The 16,098-nt window shown below is 35.1% G+C and overlaps 2 protein-coding genes across 2 annotated transcripts in view; both read right to left on the bottom strand.

Moving 5' to 3' along the window:
* The window catches only part of LOTGIDRAFT_171788 (hypothetical protein), a gene marked incomplete at both ends in the record, with an annotated part of 10,088 nt that extends 9,036 nt beyond the window's left edge, over positions 1 to 1,052 (bottom strand). Inside the window, one exon of the mRNA XM_009048350.1 lies at positions 1,043 to 1,052. Coding sequence (XP_009046598.1) covers positions 1,043 to 1,052 — 10 coding nt within the window. The remainder of the gene's footprint in view (positions 1 to 1,042) is intronic.
* A 2,374-nt stretch (positions 1,053 to 3,426) lies between these two features.
* Positions 3,427 to 15,821, bottom strand: LOTGIDRAFT_171789 (hypothetical protein; the record flags this gene model as incomplete). Its single annotated transcript, XM_009048351.1, has 13 exons — positions 3,427 to 3,499; positions 4,309 to 4,399; positions 5,520 to 5,580; positions 6,272 to 6,364; positions 7,069 to 7,119; positions 7,546 to 7,596; positions 8,221 to 8,259; positions 8,966 to 9,041; positions 10,039 to 10,100; positions 10,987 to 11,067; positions 13,214 to 13,287; positions 13,891 to 13,990; positions 15,786 to 15,821. The coding sequence occupies 13 exons, from the start codon at positions 15,819 to 15,821 to the stop codon at positions 3,427 to 3,429; spliced, it is 888 nt and encodes a 295-aa protein (XP_009046599.1).
* Between the last annotated feature and the right edge of the window lie 277 nt (positions 15,822 to 16,098).

A 16,098-nucleotide genomic window follows, 5' to 3' on the forward strand; every position in this document is an offset into this window, starting at 1 on the left:
ACCTTTTTTGACCCTGATTTTTGTAGGATCAAAGGTCATTCACATTGGCTATCTATTTATACTTTTATATTTGCTGTCCTATCTCAACTTCCGGTTTTATAGCCGTATATAATTAAAAATTTGGATGACTTGTATCTCGTAACCTTGACCTTTGTTGACCGTCTCCCTTTCAATGTCAAATGTCATTGACCTTGGCTATCTTCTGATACTTTCATTTGTGAGGGCTGTCTACTTCCGTTATAACAATCTTACAAACAATTCTTCTCAACTTTAGACTGCTCTTGCGCGTGATGTAATTATCGTAGAAGGTTGATTTTTTCAGAGTCTTTAGCATTTTGCTACATTTGCAAAGTCCCACTCTGTGCCACGTGTGGCTCTAGTCCTTATGATTATTTTTTAATCATATTTAGTAAGTGTGACATGCTGGATTTATAATATCAAACCAATTTAAAAATTTGTTCCCGATTGTTTTTTCGTCTGCAAGACAGAGCATTATCATCCAATCAGATTCATTTTCCTTTCAAATGCTTGATCCGCACGTGATTATCAACATAGTGGACAACGATCGACGAGAGATTTTTGGGGTCCTCGTGTTCCTGCAGCCTGTCGGTGATACTCCACCCTTAAAGCCGAATCATTTGTGCTTAATACTAAACGGAATCCGATCTTACCGATATTAAACTTTGACAATATTTCCCTTTAAGAAGTTTCTGTCCATAGCAGAGCGGGAGCCTATGGACTTAAGTGGGTTAGGTTTCTCTCCGGAAATTATTCTTTCAACAGATACGGTCGTGCATTCTGATTAATGATGTTAATGATCTGTCGGACTGTTGGAATAGTCCGGGATTACAGACATCGACATAGGAAGTCATTGATGTTATAGGGCCCCATTTCCCTAAATAAGGACGTAATATTGTCCTTGGCAGGATCCCAGAATAAGTAGGGTCCCAGTATAGTAGGATCCCAGAAAAAGTAGGGTCCCAGAATAAGTTGTAAACCATTTTATATTGCGTGTAAACCTTTTAGAATATCACATACTTACTTTGGTACATTTTTAAAAAAAAATTAATGGTTTTCTTGAGAGGTGTTGCTGAGGTTGCCAGAATTTCTAACCTAGTAATGAGATTTTTGACCGAAAAACATGCCTACGGAGCTGCGAGGGGGTGGGGGGATAGGGTAACCCCTCTGTCCCCCTTTGGCTCCGCCATTGACTCAAATGCTCGATCTTTCGCAGAAATAACAACGCTTTCTTTTCTAAATTCTTTATTAACTAAAAACTTTTTAACATTAATACTAAATAATTTAAAAACCAGATGAAACCAATATATTCAGGATCTATATTATGTTACAGGTAATTCGTTTACACAAAAACAAAATATGAAAAACTTCACAACACATATAAGTGGAGAGTAACAAAAACACAAGGGGTATATTATGGTATAACTCACTTCTTTAATAACAAAGCACATAACGTTTCAACACAACACGTGTAAATTGTGTTATGTGCTTTGTTATTAAAGAAGTGAGTTATACCATAATATACCCTTTGTGTTTTATGTTATAACATATAGGTTTTCATTATAAGTGAAAACTAAAATAAACTAAAAGTAAACCTAATAAATAGTGCAATAAATAATAAAAACTAAATATTTCAAAAAAAAAGCAAATAAATATTCAAAAAGGCAAATAAATAAATATTCAAAAAGCAATATGTGTACCAAATTTATTGATAATAAGGGAATAATTCAACAAATATCAGTTCTTGAAAGTACTACGGGTAACTGAAACAAGGAGTTTGATCAGCTAAATATTGTCAAAATATTTTCTGTTACAATTATCCATAAAAGGAAGGAAATATATAAAGATAACGAAAGAAAACAATATAATCAAAACAATGTTTTTGAAATATAATTTTTTTAAATCGAATGGATTCAAACACAGGCACAAGTCCCAATTGCACACAACATCTCATATAATTACACAAAGCCTGTGCCAGTGCCTTCCGCTGAACAGTAACTTGTTACCTCTCCACCACCCTAATCACAACATTGTCCCTGAGTACCCGAAGAATAATTTGAAGCACTTTGTACTCCATACTACCCGAGACAGTTGCCTGGTTTAAAATCCTAGTTTCACTTTCGATATTAGTTTTCTTAAGATGCGGGCACACGAGTGGTCTTTGTCGGAGATAATTCTCGCCGATTAGAGTCTTGAGAAAAAAATCTCGCGTGCGCCCGTGCTTCTATGACAAGATTATCGCGTCCCCGACAGGATTTATAACATCAAACAAGTTTGATAATTGTCTCGGATAGTGTTATCATCCAATCCTTCTTTTAATTGCATGCTCCGCTCCAATTGCATTACCGACAAGGTGAAAAACGACCGACTGGAGATTTTTGTCTCCTCATATGTCCGTTGAAACTCAAGACAAGACTCTAATCGGCGACAAAAGTCTCCGACCAAGACTTCTCGTGCGTTCGCACCTTTACAAAACAAAACCTTTTGGGAACAGGTTGAAAAATAATATTGCTATCTTATGTATTAATAGCTTAACTTAAAGGCAGTCATTTGTTCAAGGTAACCAAAGATTCCAAATCCCTAACCGACTTCGTGACAAAAAATTGATCTTGACATAAAGATTGTTAAAAGCTTAAAGGGATTGTAAAGAGGTTTTCTATATTTTGTATGTGTATCGGGGACAATGATAGCATCAATTTGCGCCCTTGCCATTTTCAATCAGACGTCTGCGAGTTCAATTCTTCTAAAAAAAACTCGTCTTATGTGATATAAGTAAATTTTGCGGGGCATCATAAAACACTTAGTTTTAGTGGAATTGCTGGAACCACAGACGTCTGATTGAAAATTGGAATGGTGCAAACTGATGCTATCAGTGTCCCCAATAAGCATACATTTTTTTTCAGAAATCCTGTTTCAAATCCATTTAACATTAAAAAAAAACTGAAAGAATGTTCAAGGGCAAATGCCTCATGCAGAATTTGACAAGTGCTATTAAAGATTTTGTATTGTACAAAGAATCTTTGTTATTCTCGCAAATATTGATGAAATTATTAATTAATTATGTGTATCATAGCATGTTTAATAGTTTGAATTGAATTTTGTATATTTTTTTTTTTTGTATGTGCACTGAGTGTGCGAATAAAGTAATTATTATTATTATTAAAACTATGAATATGATATCCACTAAATATATCGCTTATTTGATGTCTACAGTGGTTACAGTTTGAAATCTACCGTAAGCGTTGCATTGAAAGACATAACATACTTAAAGGCAACAAGCCCAGTATTTTTGAAACGCTTCTGACACTAAGATAGTTTCAAAAATACTTGGCCAGGTTTTTGCCTCACAGAAAAAAGAAAGGTCTACAATAAGCTAGAAAAATAGATATACTCTCGATTTGCACCAATTTAATCGAAATATTTGGATGGCAGAATGTATGTAGACATAACAAACAGGTCCAGGAATACTTTATATCTGTCACTAAAAATATAATGAAAACAGAGATAAATAAAATATAATGAAATCAGAGATAAACAAAATATAATGAAATAAGAGATAAACAAAATAAAATGAATTCAGAGATAAACAAAATGTTATGTTATCAGAGATAAACATAAGGAAATCAGAGATAAACATAATATAATGAAAACAGAGATAAATAAAATATAATGAAATCAGAGATAAACAAAATATAATGAAATAAGAGATAAACAAAATATAATGAATTCAGAGATAAACAAAATGTTATGTTATCAGAGATAAACATAAGGAAATCAGAGATAAACATAATATAATGATATCAGAGATAAACAAAATATAATGTTATCAGAGATAAACAAAATATGATGTTATCAGAGATAAATAAAATATAGTGAAATCAGAGATAAACAAAATGTTATGTTATCAGAGATAAACATAATGAAATCAGAGATAAACATAATATAATGAAATCAGAGATAAACAAAATATAATGTTATCAGAGATAAACATAATATAATGAAATCAGAGATAAACAAAATATAATGTTATCAGAGATAAAGCAGTCTTTCTGCAGAGAGCTCTGATTGGCTGTTTTTGCTGGCGCACGATCAAATCAAGTCGTTACAAATCTCTGTGAAACGAGTGGCTAATGAAGTCAGGGTAAAAGGCGCAGAAGCTTGCCATTGAGAAGATGGTGGCATGCATAAACAGACTGCCTTTAGGTTTGCAATGGACAGCTCGGTAAGGCACAGATAAATGCCCACGACAAAAACTGGATTTAAATCATCTATAGCGATGATGAGGCTTACCAGATAGTTGAGGAAAGGTACTCATATCCACTTGTTCCCCCTGTACCCACTTTAACACCAATCATTCTATGTACCATGTTGACGTGTCGGGCTGCAACATAAAACGACTAGAATATGTTCTGTTCTCTAGATGAGCAAATAATATCATGCTATCGACAGGCGTTCGGTTTCTCAATACACTCCGCTTGTTGTTTTCCAGATTGAACCCAAACAGTACGACGTATACTACCTCTTAGGATGACCAAAAATATTTTTAACATGGCCATAATGAGTCTTTGTTCATCAGTGTACAAAAGAATCCTTCTATAATCCAATAAATTTTTAACTAAGAAGTGTTTTTCAATAATTACTTAGTTAAAGGATATATCATCTTATATAGAGATTCTATTCTTTAGTCATGGCACATGGTAAGTCTAACTGAATGATGAATATATACTCGTATTGACCAAGTTTGAGACTTACTTACCACGCCAACTCATCAAGGCTTCGTCCAAATCAACAATTAATGTTAAAATGGAATAGGCTGTCTGGTACATGGGCCACGTTTGAAATTGATGAACCAATAAAGCACCAAGGAAAGCTTTATAGCTTAGGTAGCTCAATCTCGCCGATTTTGCTGGAATAAATTGTATCGTTATGACCAGGGGCCTTATTCTTGAAAACTTAACTTAAGATGATTTTAGTTTTCAAGCCATCTGATTGGTCAATCACTAAAATTGATTTAAAATTTAGTTTTTTTTACCAATCAAATTACTGTATTTCTTTCAAGATCGTTCATGGTAAGAACATTCGGAAAGGTTTTATGTATGTCCTTTCTGCGGAGAATGACTATTACATGGCATTCAACTAATTAAACCAATTCCAATCATCTATTTAAAGGACCCTTGCACCAGTTTTGACCTATCATACCTTAGTCTCAGAAACGGGAATTTTGTTTAGCTAAACCAATCAGTAATGGTGTTCACCGTTGACCGTCGAAATTTGAGTTAAAGGCAGTATCCAAAAAAAGAAGACTCGTCTTTTTAACTTTGAAACGCGAATAATTCTGGACACACATGGATTTAAAGGCTCAAATTTCGACGTGAACACTATTACTGATTGGCTTAGCGAAAACAATCCCGTTTCTGAGACTAAGGTGCAATTGGTAAAAATTGGCGCCACTGTTCCTTTAAGGCGGCCTCACTGTCAGCTGACGATGAAATTTAATATACCTCTTTCAATATGAGCAGTTCGATACCGTTCTTCATTAAACATAAACTCTAAATGGTCCACCTGAAAAAAAAAATAAATACATTTTAAAGATGGGTTCCCTTATTCCTTATTCTCTAATTATCAAATTAAGAAAAGTATTTGATTCATTGGTGTTTCTAATGAATAATCATGTATTCTTAATCATATCATTATGTTCATATTGCATATAATTAAGAGTTTTAACCAATCATTGATGTCCATGTAAATACAGTCTGGATAAACAAAAAAGAATTTTTGACCTTTCTTGATCAGTCACACATTGGAATTCTGCTGGTAATTCTCTTCTAATTTAGCTAATTATGAATTAATTATGGACATTGTGAAACAAACTGATATTTTTCCAAGTCATTAGAACACCTCTACTTTCTATTCATATAAGTATAAGCATTTTCATTTTCATAAATGAAAATAGGGAACCCATCTTTAAACAACTGTAAATTGTGCATCATATGGATACTGATAATGATAATGTAAATTGTTGGAACGTTGTGTAAAATAAGCCCAAAGAGTAGTATACCATATTTAGTAATTGTTATTTAATATATCTATCCCAAATGGTGCAGAAAAGTAGGACATAAAATTCCATTAATTTCATTTTAATTCAAGTAATAAGTTGCCATCGACGTCCACGTGTGAATCCTTTTTAATCGTAGTATAAAAATTGATCTTATTTATCCCTCCTTCGTAATTTCATCTAAATTTATATATTTACCGTTTCACCTCCATTCATTTTGATTACAGCTGTCCTGAACTCTTCAATAAACTTCTCTTGACCATAATCAACTAGAATATCTTCTAGCATTGCCTTAAAATGACACAAAATGGAATGAAAGCGTGTTTATTTTACGAGATTTCGAGTTTTGTCTTTTTCAAGGAGGGTTGGAGGGGGGGGGGGGGGGTGATTTTAGTCTTGAATATATGTAAATAGTCTTCTGAAGTACTAGAAATGTGCAAAAATTGCATAATTCCTTCAAAAGATCAAACTTTCTCACTACTCTGTACGTCCAAGAGTATCTGAAATTGACGAGTCGCCATTGTAACATTTAAACTCAATAAAAGGGTAGACCGAAACGTCTGCCTCTATTCCAGCCTCTGATAGCTATTATGAAAGTTATCCAGCCAATAACTGTCAATATATCTATCAGAGACAGTTGTTTCGGACTAAAGGGATATGCCGCCGACTTTATGGTTTAAAGTAAGAAATCTGTTCACCAATAATCGAACTACATGCACAAATTTGTGGCATTGGAAAGCTAAGATTTGAAACTAGTATCATCCTATCTCAACTGGTTTGACCGTGGTGAAGCTGCAAAGTTTGGATTTTCAAAAAAGGCAAAATTGGCAAATTTCAACAGGTAGCTACCTGTGGTACCAAATTCCATTTTTTGGTCAAAATTTTTTTGGTTTCGGAAATCGATGTAACCCGGTTTTTTGGACTCGGTGCTTCCCTAGCTCTCCCACCAATGTCCATAAAAGTGCCAGAATTTAGGGAACTGAGTGACAACTTACCTGAATTTTATCAAATATAGTATCATTTAAAGCTTCATTCAATTCCTTCAACTGAAACAATTATTATGAAGGTTATGTATAATAAAAATATAACTACATTGAGTATGATTATAAGCAATTAAAGGGACAGATGCGTCTTTTTGTGTGGTTTTGTGTGTTGAATATATGTAAATAGTTTTCAAAAGTGCTCGAAATGTACGAAAATCGAAAAGTCCTTTAAGAGTACTTCAAACTAGGAATTTTACTCACTATTTCTATATAATCACAGAGTATCTTAAATTGACGAGTCGTTTTAACATTCAAACGCGGATAATTCTGGACACACATGGATTCAAAGACTGAAATTTCGACAGTGATTTGCGAACACTGTTACTAATTAGCTTAGCTAAAAAAAAATCCCGTTTCTGAGACTAAGATACCACTAGGCAAAAATGGCGAAACATAAAGTATAAATATAGGATGCCATGTATTTCTTACCTGTTCTCCACTAAATTCTTTCTTATAATCCAGTTCTGTCGATCTCTTTCCCTATAACAAATACAAACAAAATCACGTGTTGCACCAGCCTTATCTTTACTATCTTAAGCTATTATGATATTTGTCTTATACCTTGACTGCAATAGCCATCTTTCTTGTATCATTGAAGATTGTGAACTCAGCTATTTGATTTGATTGTTCGTTAGCGTATACATCCAATGAAAGCCCTTGACAGAAAGTCTGTAAACCATAAGCAACTCTGATTGGCCGTATGGTGATATTTTTAACCAATCAAAGCGTGTGATGTAAATCCCAATTCTTCATTAAACAAGGAATTGTGGGATATCGAAACCCAAATTTTCTCTACTTTAGGTTTAGATATCCCATAATTCAAATTTTTTATTTTAGAAAACGTGTTAGATTGCAATGTATACAAAAAATATCAGAAAACAAAAAAGATACGAAATTGTAATCTAAACGTCACTGTGGAGAATAATTCATTGGCTCTTGATATTAATCTACTTACTCTTTTCGAAACACCTGATGGTACTTATTTTTGGAGGAGTCAACTACTATACAACTTTTACTATCGGTTTTGCCATACTTTGGACGAGATTTTGATTAACGGAATTGTCTTGTACGGATTTTCTATCATATAATATTAATAATACTTACCATGCAACAGTTGGACCCATCCACATTCTTCCTGTTTTCCTGGAAGCAAATATGAAATCAATCAATGGAGTTTAATGCGACAAAAAAAATTTGTTAAGCCAGTCAGATTAGCACTATCTATTTGCACAATTCCATTTTTCGTTGATATTATTCCATACAATTCAAATACAGCCGAAGAGCATCACTCCGCAATGAAAGTACCAACGCAAAGAATTTTATGGAAAAATCGGGTGGGATAAAAGCCAAAACGACCTAAATGACAGCCGTTTAAACTTCCATTTTCAATTGAGAGTATATTTTAAATATGTATTTTAAAGGAATACTACGTCAAAGAAGAACATAAAATTCAAAAAAATTTAAACTTGGCCAATAAGAACATATATTCATCAGTAGATATACCTGGTGTCATAAATAATATAACAGGATCCTAATATAATCCGATAAATCCAAAAAACTTAGTAATTATCCATAAATATGCAATTAACTATTGAAAAACGCTTAATATCATGATTAAGCGCTTTTCAATAATTACTTAGTTTAATGAATTTTACAGATTTTACAGGGATTCTGTTGTAACTTTATGACACCGGGTAAGTTCACTGATGAATATATACTCATATTGACCATTCTTGAGAACTTAAAATTTTCATTCTAAGACGTAGTATCACTTTATGCACATTGTTTTTTTTTCACACATATCAGGCGAAACTTTTCAAAGAATGACGTGTATTTTCTTTGAACTTACCTCTTTGAGTCCGAATGAATTCTCTATCATTCTGAATTGGTGACTTTGGAAACCAGAACCTCCAGTTAAAAATTCTCTGAAATAATAACATATAACTGAAATGATGGACTTAATCGACTAACGAACACATACTGCCGCCATCAGTCAATAGACCGTTGTAAACCGCCGTCATGATTTTTCAACTGACCCCGAGGTCAAATTTTCAAATTCTAGAAAAACCTCTCTACAATCTCTTTCATCAATTGATGCACTTTCAAAGTTGATGTGAGATACAGAAAACATTATCAAGAAGAAATATTCCCGAACCAAAATGATGGCTTCTCTAATTTCTGTCTAAATTTCAACTCCTTATAATATAATATTATATGAACAATCAGTAGCAGTAAACTAAGGTTCGGGCACAGGAACAGTCTTTGTCGACGATTTTTGTTGCCGACTCAAGAGTTTCACGCTTTGCAATCTTGAGAAAAATGACATTTCAGCCTGAGTCCCTACTGAAATTGGACAAGTAGAACTTATTATCATGTTTACATTTCGCAACAAGTTCTTAACGTTTGTTTACAGATGGGTTGCCTTATTTCCATTTATGAAAATGAAAATGCTATATATGAATAGAAAGTAGAGGTGTTCTAATGACGTGGAAAAATACCAGTTTGTTTCACATAATTAATTCATAATTAGCTAAATTAGAAGAGAATTACCAGCAGAATTCCAATGAGTGACCGATCAAAAAAGGTCAAAAAGTCTTTTTTTGTTTATCCAGACTGTACATACATGGACATTTATGATTGATTAAAACTCTTAATTATATGCAATAAGAACATAATGATATGATTTAGAATACATGATAATTCATTAGAAATACTAATCTGACACTAAAAAATAAGGAAACCCATCTCTAAAGGAATGTGCTTAGGGTCATTAATGAAAGCTTTTCAGTTAAACACTGGTTACATCGTGTGGTACACAAAACTACAAATATAGTTATCATAATCATAAATTATGTACAGTTTGTATAATGTATTGTATATTAATCTAGATTGTAGATTGATCAATTGTAAACTTGTACATACCTAAAATTGATAAAAGCAAGTTGCCCCATAGTTTCTATGATGTTAAAGTTCTCCAGCAAATTCTGTAAGGAAACGAATGACTGAATGAATGGAGTTTTACGTCCTACTTTTCTGCACCATGTGGGCTACTGAAGACGAGCAACGCCATGCGGGGTGCAATGAGGGAAATTTTACCAGGACAGCGGCATTAGCCTGCTTCATTTCTATTTCCAACTGTCGAAGGATCTTTAACGTGCACAGCCTGTAGCACACGGGGCCTCGGTTTATTGTCCCATTCGAACGACTAGACGCTTTTTCCATCTCAGCCCCTCTTATCTGCATCACTGACATGGGGAAACCGGGTTGAAAAATCCGAAGGTATTATCTCGATCTATGCCGGGATTGAACCCTGGATCTTCAGGTTAGCGAGCAAGCGTCTAACTCACTGAGCCACCGCGGCTCCTATAAGGAAACGTGTACAGAATAATTTTGGGAAAGGATTTTATGAAGGATATACATCGTATCTTCTACATCTTTTAAAACCTCTTAATTTTTCGATGGTGACAGCAGAATCCTGTAGTGTACTTGGTAGGATTAATAAATAATGTAGATTACAATTCCGTTTTGTTATTATTCTTTTGTCGTCACCATTGTAATCTAACGAGGTTTATAGCAAGGTTGCATACTGCGCCAACCAAAAATGCTTGTACAAGCGATTATAAACAGTATAATATTATTGGCCATATATCTGTACTTTGAATTCCACAATTCTAAGTCGATATTTAGACACGAATTCCACACGACGCACAGTGATTGGTTGAAATGAACGTCAACAGTAAGCGACCTTGGTACAAATCTTTTTAGATTACACTGGAGACCGACGAAAAATAATAACAAAAAGAAATTGTAATCTAATGTTTAATATATGGTAGAAGTAGCATAATGCAGGCCCACTCCACCCTAACTTACCCTGAGCAAGTCGCGACTTCTAAACAGCAGAACTGGTATTTGACCAAGTTCCTCCTGAACTTTTGCATCATCACAACGATTCTGAAATATAAAAGAATGCTATATTTAAGTAATTGTAAAGATTGTTTTGAATTTTTCAGCTTTTATATACGGTCACAATGTTTGCAATTTCATACAAAAATCTCTAATTAGTTACTGGGTTGGGCTCCTTCTGTAATTTTTCTTCGGGGTGAGGTTCTCCTCAAGGTATATAGGAGCCCTTGTTTCAACCAGTCCCTGTGGTAGCTGAGGCGTGAGCCACTACCTTTACCTAGGCTATGACTTCATACGAGCATACTGGACAGGGAGATACGACAGACTTGCTTTCTTTGGTACTTTTTGAATGGAAACGGTCGGATTCTCTTGGTTAAAGGTTATCATCTTCACAATATCAAGCTATTACGTCTTCGTCTTATACCTAAATTGCTGCTCAACGTACACAATAAATAGAAAGGCAACAACCAAAAGGTTGACTTAATGGGTCAGTTTTAACGGTTGAAGGGAGGGAACTGATGATAGAGAAATATATTATGATCAGACATAATGTTACAAACACGGAATCTTATTAGATGGTGACGCTCTGTCTTGCAGACGATAAAATAATCAGCAACAAATATTAAATTTTTTTTGATATTATAAATCCTGTCGGCAACACGATAATCTGTTCGTCAAAGCACGGGCAAATGTTTTACTCAAGATTGGCACAATTATAGAAAAATCTTCTGGCAAATTGACATGACACGTCATCTATGTAAAGCAATGTTTAAATTTGGTCGTTAAACAAAAATCACCATCTGCAATGATAGTAGAAACAGTTTTATTTTTCGATAATTCATGATGACGACCGTAACATTTCTGAAGGGAAATATTGAGTCGGTTTTGTACTACCACTGTAGTTGTAACCAAATGCTTCCACCCAGGTTGGTATGCCCGAAAATTTCAGGTTGTTTCTCCATAATTTTCGGCGGATTTTCTTTCAGAACTTAATCATTTTTAGAATATCACCCGAAAACACTACTTGTCTCCCCGAAGTTTTTTTGGTCGCTGTTCTGCGCTTTTGACTGTAACCTAATATAATGATTGCTTCTTTCAGATTTCAGCCGTGTTTATGATAACATAGTATCAAATAAATAGCAAACCATACAGAGTACTATAAATAGCTTTCAGTTGGCGAATACAGCTATTCCGGCAAAATTTCCTTTATTGCACACTGCATGGCGTTTCTGATCTTCATTAGCCTGCTTAAGTGCAGAAAAGTAGAATGTAAAACTCCATTCATTTACTTTCATTTTTGGATTCCCCAAGAAATGGTTTATTCTAGTATCAAGTGTCTATACTATACATGAAACAGTGTGTTTACTGTACTATTCAATAATGTCTGAACCAGTAGCCTATAGGTCGCGGTCACCATGATTTCTAACGACCACAGCTGGTCAGGTCAGATTTGTGTGACGCTTGGCAGAATGTCTCATTAGTACAGAATTCGTGATACCAAATGTTGGTAACAGGTAATGTAGACCAAAACACCTGCCTGTATTCCAGCCTCTGATATCTATTTTGACAGTTGTGGCCCGATGTCGAGACAGAAAACCTAGGCCTTCTTTTTTGGAGATTTTCCAAAGACGGTTATTTTTTGTAGTTCAGTCATACCATTATTTCTCCCTATATCATTTATGTCACGTCTGAGGCTGTGATCCCCACCTGTAAGGGGCCCCCAACCCAAGAAAATAATGCAGCAGAGCAGGAGATATACGGGCCCCATTTCATCTTGTTGAGCCACTGCGGCTAAGCATTTTGTAGTAACGCTAATTTGAGAAACTTCAGATATCGGTTCATAAGATAAAGTAATCCGGAAACCGTTCCCATTTGAGGAAAATGGTACAAATATTTACAGCTACAGAAGGGTGGGTTATATATTCCAAACGCCCTACCGACCCTACCTATCCAACCGCTAATAATAATTGTTTATTTTACGGATCGCAGATTTCAAACTACAAAACGAAACATTTTCAATTTGGCAGAATTTCTGGTGACGTCAGTGTCATGGAATCTGATTCAATGCCTGGTCCAAATAACAATAATCCATTTTCACCACCAAAAATAAAATACAGCGGTAGAGGTAGTAGGGCGGTTGGGATTTAAAACCCTCCCGCTACAGAGCAGACATTGTCAATAGATATCAACTTACTGTTCTGGCTGTATCTAAATGTCCTTTCACTCTGCCGAAGTCAAACAGAATTTGTTTAAACCATATTTCAAATCCTGTAAAAAATATATAGTTTACAATAAAAATAATCAGTAGGAGTTTTTGGTTTTCTACAATTGGTTGACACGTCAATCGCAGACTAACATGTGGTGCTTCTGAGGAACGGTCTTGTTCTTACCAATTGTTGGAATCTACCCGTATTCCATTAGGCCGTGCAAAAGGACAGTCGGTAGCCAGTCTGACTTTCGACTGTGTCGGAGGTGCTAAAATGAATAAAGCGTCTAGTCGTTCTGAAGGGACAATAAAATTGCAACCTATGCACGTTAAAGATTCCTCGAAGCTCATGCCACTGTCCTGCAAAATTTCCTCATAACACACTTTGATGGCGTTGATTGCCTTCACGAGTCCAATAAGGTACAGAAAAGTAGGACGTAAAACTCCATTTAGAGTGGCTCAACTATCATAAGGACCCCCACACCAACACACACCTGTAAGTGGCCCAACCCGCAGAAAAAATGCAGGAGAATATAAGTTAAAAAAAAAATTCCCGGGGGAGGGGCCCCAATCCCCCCGCCCCATCCCAGCTCAACCCACTCTCATCCAGTTGAGTCGCTGTCCATTACTTTTATTTCCCTATGAGGGTGTTTAGCAAGACTCACCATGATGAACGGTAATGAACAGATGTTCCTCCGGTTGATCAGAGAGCCGATGAACACAGTCCAATAATCCCGATACATTACCTCTGTAACCAGTGCCAAGCTGAAATTAATACCGAAATATAACAGATTTTACTCAAGTCCGTAACCAGACTTCATTGTTCTGAGGGGCAAATAATATTTCTGGAGGAACTTGGTTGAACTTTTGTATGGCGTTTAGTTGCAGTATGGATGCGAACAATATATTGCGGTCTTGTGCAAGGCTTTGTTGACGGTGTGCGCCATAATGATTTAATTGGTAGAGATAACGTCATCGATTTTTACTCTTTTATTTTTGAGACGGGGCCTTTTATAATCAAAGATCGTCGTCTAGTTCATCGTATAAATGTCAAGGTATTATGAATATCGTATAATACCTTGACATCAATTAACGCTTTTCTCGTATGACGGAAATTAGCCAGTCAGAACCCCCAACAGAAAGACTGGAAACGATGTTAATATTTTGATCTACAGAATAAAATGAACTTTATATTCCGTAAAGAATATTCAAGTGAAGTGCCTTAGGATGTCCAGGTGTAGGACGGAGTTCGAAATATCTTGACATTGTGAAGATTGATCGAAAAAGACTCGGTGTTAAAGTAATAAATCACACAAGGCAGAATTCCCAAGGAATAGTGTGAAAATTTCAAGAAATTTCTTTTTCTCGGAGAATGGTGAACAGAATTCTCGGAGAATGTTCCTCACCTAGAAAATGATTCATCATCAATTCGCCACAGAGGGAAACAGACTTACAACTAACTTACTATACTCGTATTCCATTCATTTGTCTAGGTCAGGGGGGTTCTGTAGGCATACACAACCAAATATTAGAGATGGGTTTCATTGTGATAAGATAGATGTCAAGCATTGGAACTTCAGATTAAGTCAATTTAAGGCCCCATCAGACCGGAAAGGCGTTCTCACTGAGTTGCTACTACGACGGAAAATTGGCTCAGTTGCCATAAGCGTTTTATAAACGTGTAAGACACGCCAGACATCGGGTAATACTGTAATCGCCATTGTCTCCACTCTTCGCCACGTCACGGTATTTATTTTCGACATGTTCGGTGAAATGTTCTAGAACGCGTAGAGAACACCATGAAATCGAGAATGTCGTGATCGAGAGCGGCATGAAAGCGCAATACACCCGTGGTACAGACGCTGTAAAAACGTTCGAACGCAATATTATTACATAACTCGATGTATGAAGTCGTGTATTTTTAAGTTAGTAATTTGTAGGCACTGTTTCCTAACATTTGACCGCGACCTAAAGTACATTTCCAGTCGCCGTAAGATTGCAAATGGTCGCAGTGTGGTGTGACGGGGCCATAATATAAACTAATTGATTATAACTAAACTGAACTCTGTCTACAATGTTTACCGAATTGAATTTTGGCAATTGTTTTCGTATGAATTGAAATTTCAACTACAAAATACCACTGAGAGTCTTAGATTGTCTTTGGGTTGATGAAAATATCAACCAATGTCAAAGTTAATATTTGTAAATATGATTTTATAGAGGAGAATTATCAAGCCAAAAAGTAGGTCATTTTCAGTGAATTTACTGGGAGAGAAGTGTGTCTATTTTAAACGTAAAATCATTGAATCTTATATTTCTATAGACCCAAAGACAATCTAAGACCAATGGCATTTCAATTTCATTTTGAATATGTATGAAATGAGAGAAAAATTTCAATTCAAAGCCCAATGTAGTCAGAGAGTAGAATACTATTAGTAATCATGCAGACCTCAAGTAGATCAATTGTCAGTGTATATTCATACAGCAACGTCTAATGAGATTAGATTAATTTTTAAATTAAATTTTGCAACTATCATAATTAATCTTCCAAAATCCTTACCTTAAGATATGAAGAATAGTTTATTTTTTCAGACATGATAACGGTTTCCTTTCACTTAAAATAAACTCACTTTTAATGTCGGTAATATTCGCACGTAGAATGAAGAGTATATGAAATGCAAAATAGTTTTATTCAAACCCTTTCAAATTTCCAGAAATTTATCATTTTTTAGAATTTCCAGATTCTCCAGAATTCCCTTTGGCACCTTGCCATTTTGTTATGTTCTTGGAAACAGAGTAGTGTTCGCGCTCAATGATATTTTCCCTGAGAAGTTTTCGATATATTCTAATCTTTTACATAGCATGACGGTGAT

Source organism: Lottia gigantea (assembly GCF_000327385.1).
Source record: "Lottia gigantea unplaced genomic scaffold LOTGIsca_120, whole genome shotgun sequence".
Classification (NCBI taxonomy): Eukaryota; Metazoa; Mollusca; class Gastropoda; family Lottiidae; genus Lottia; species Lottia gigantea.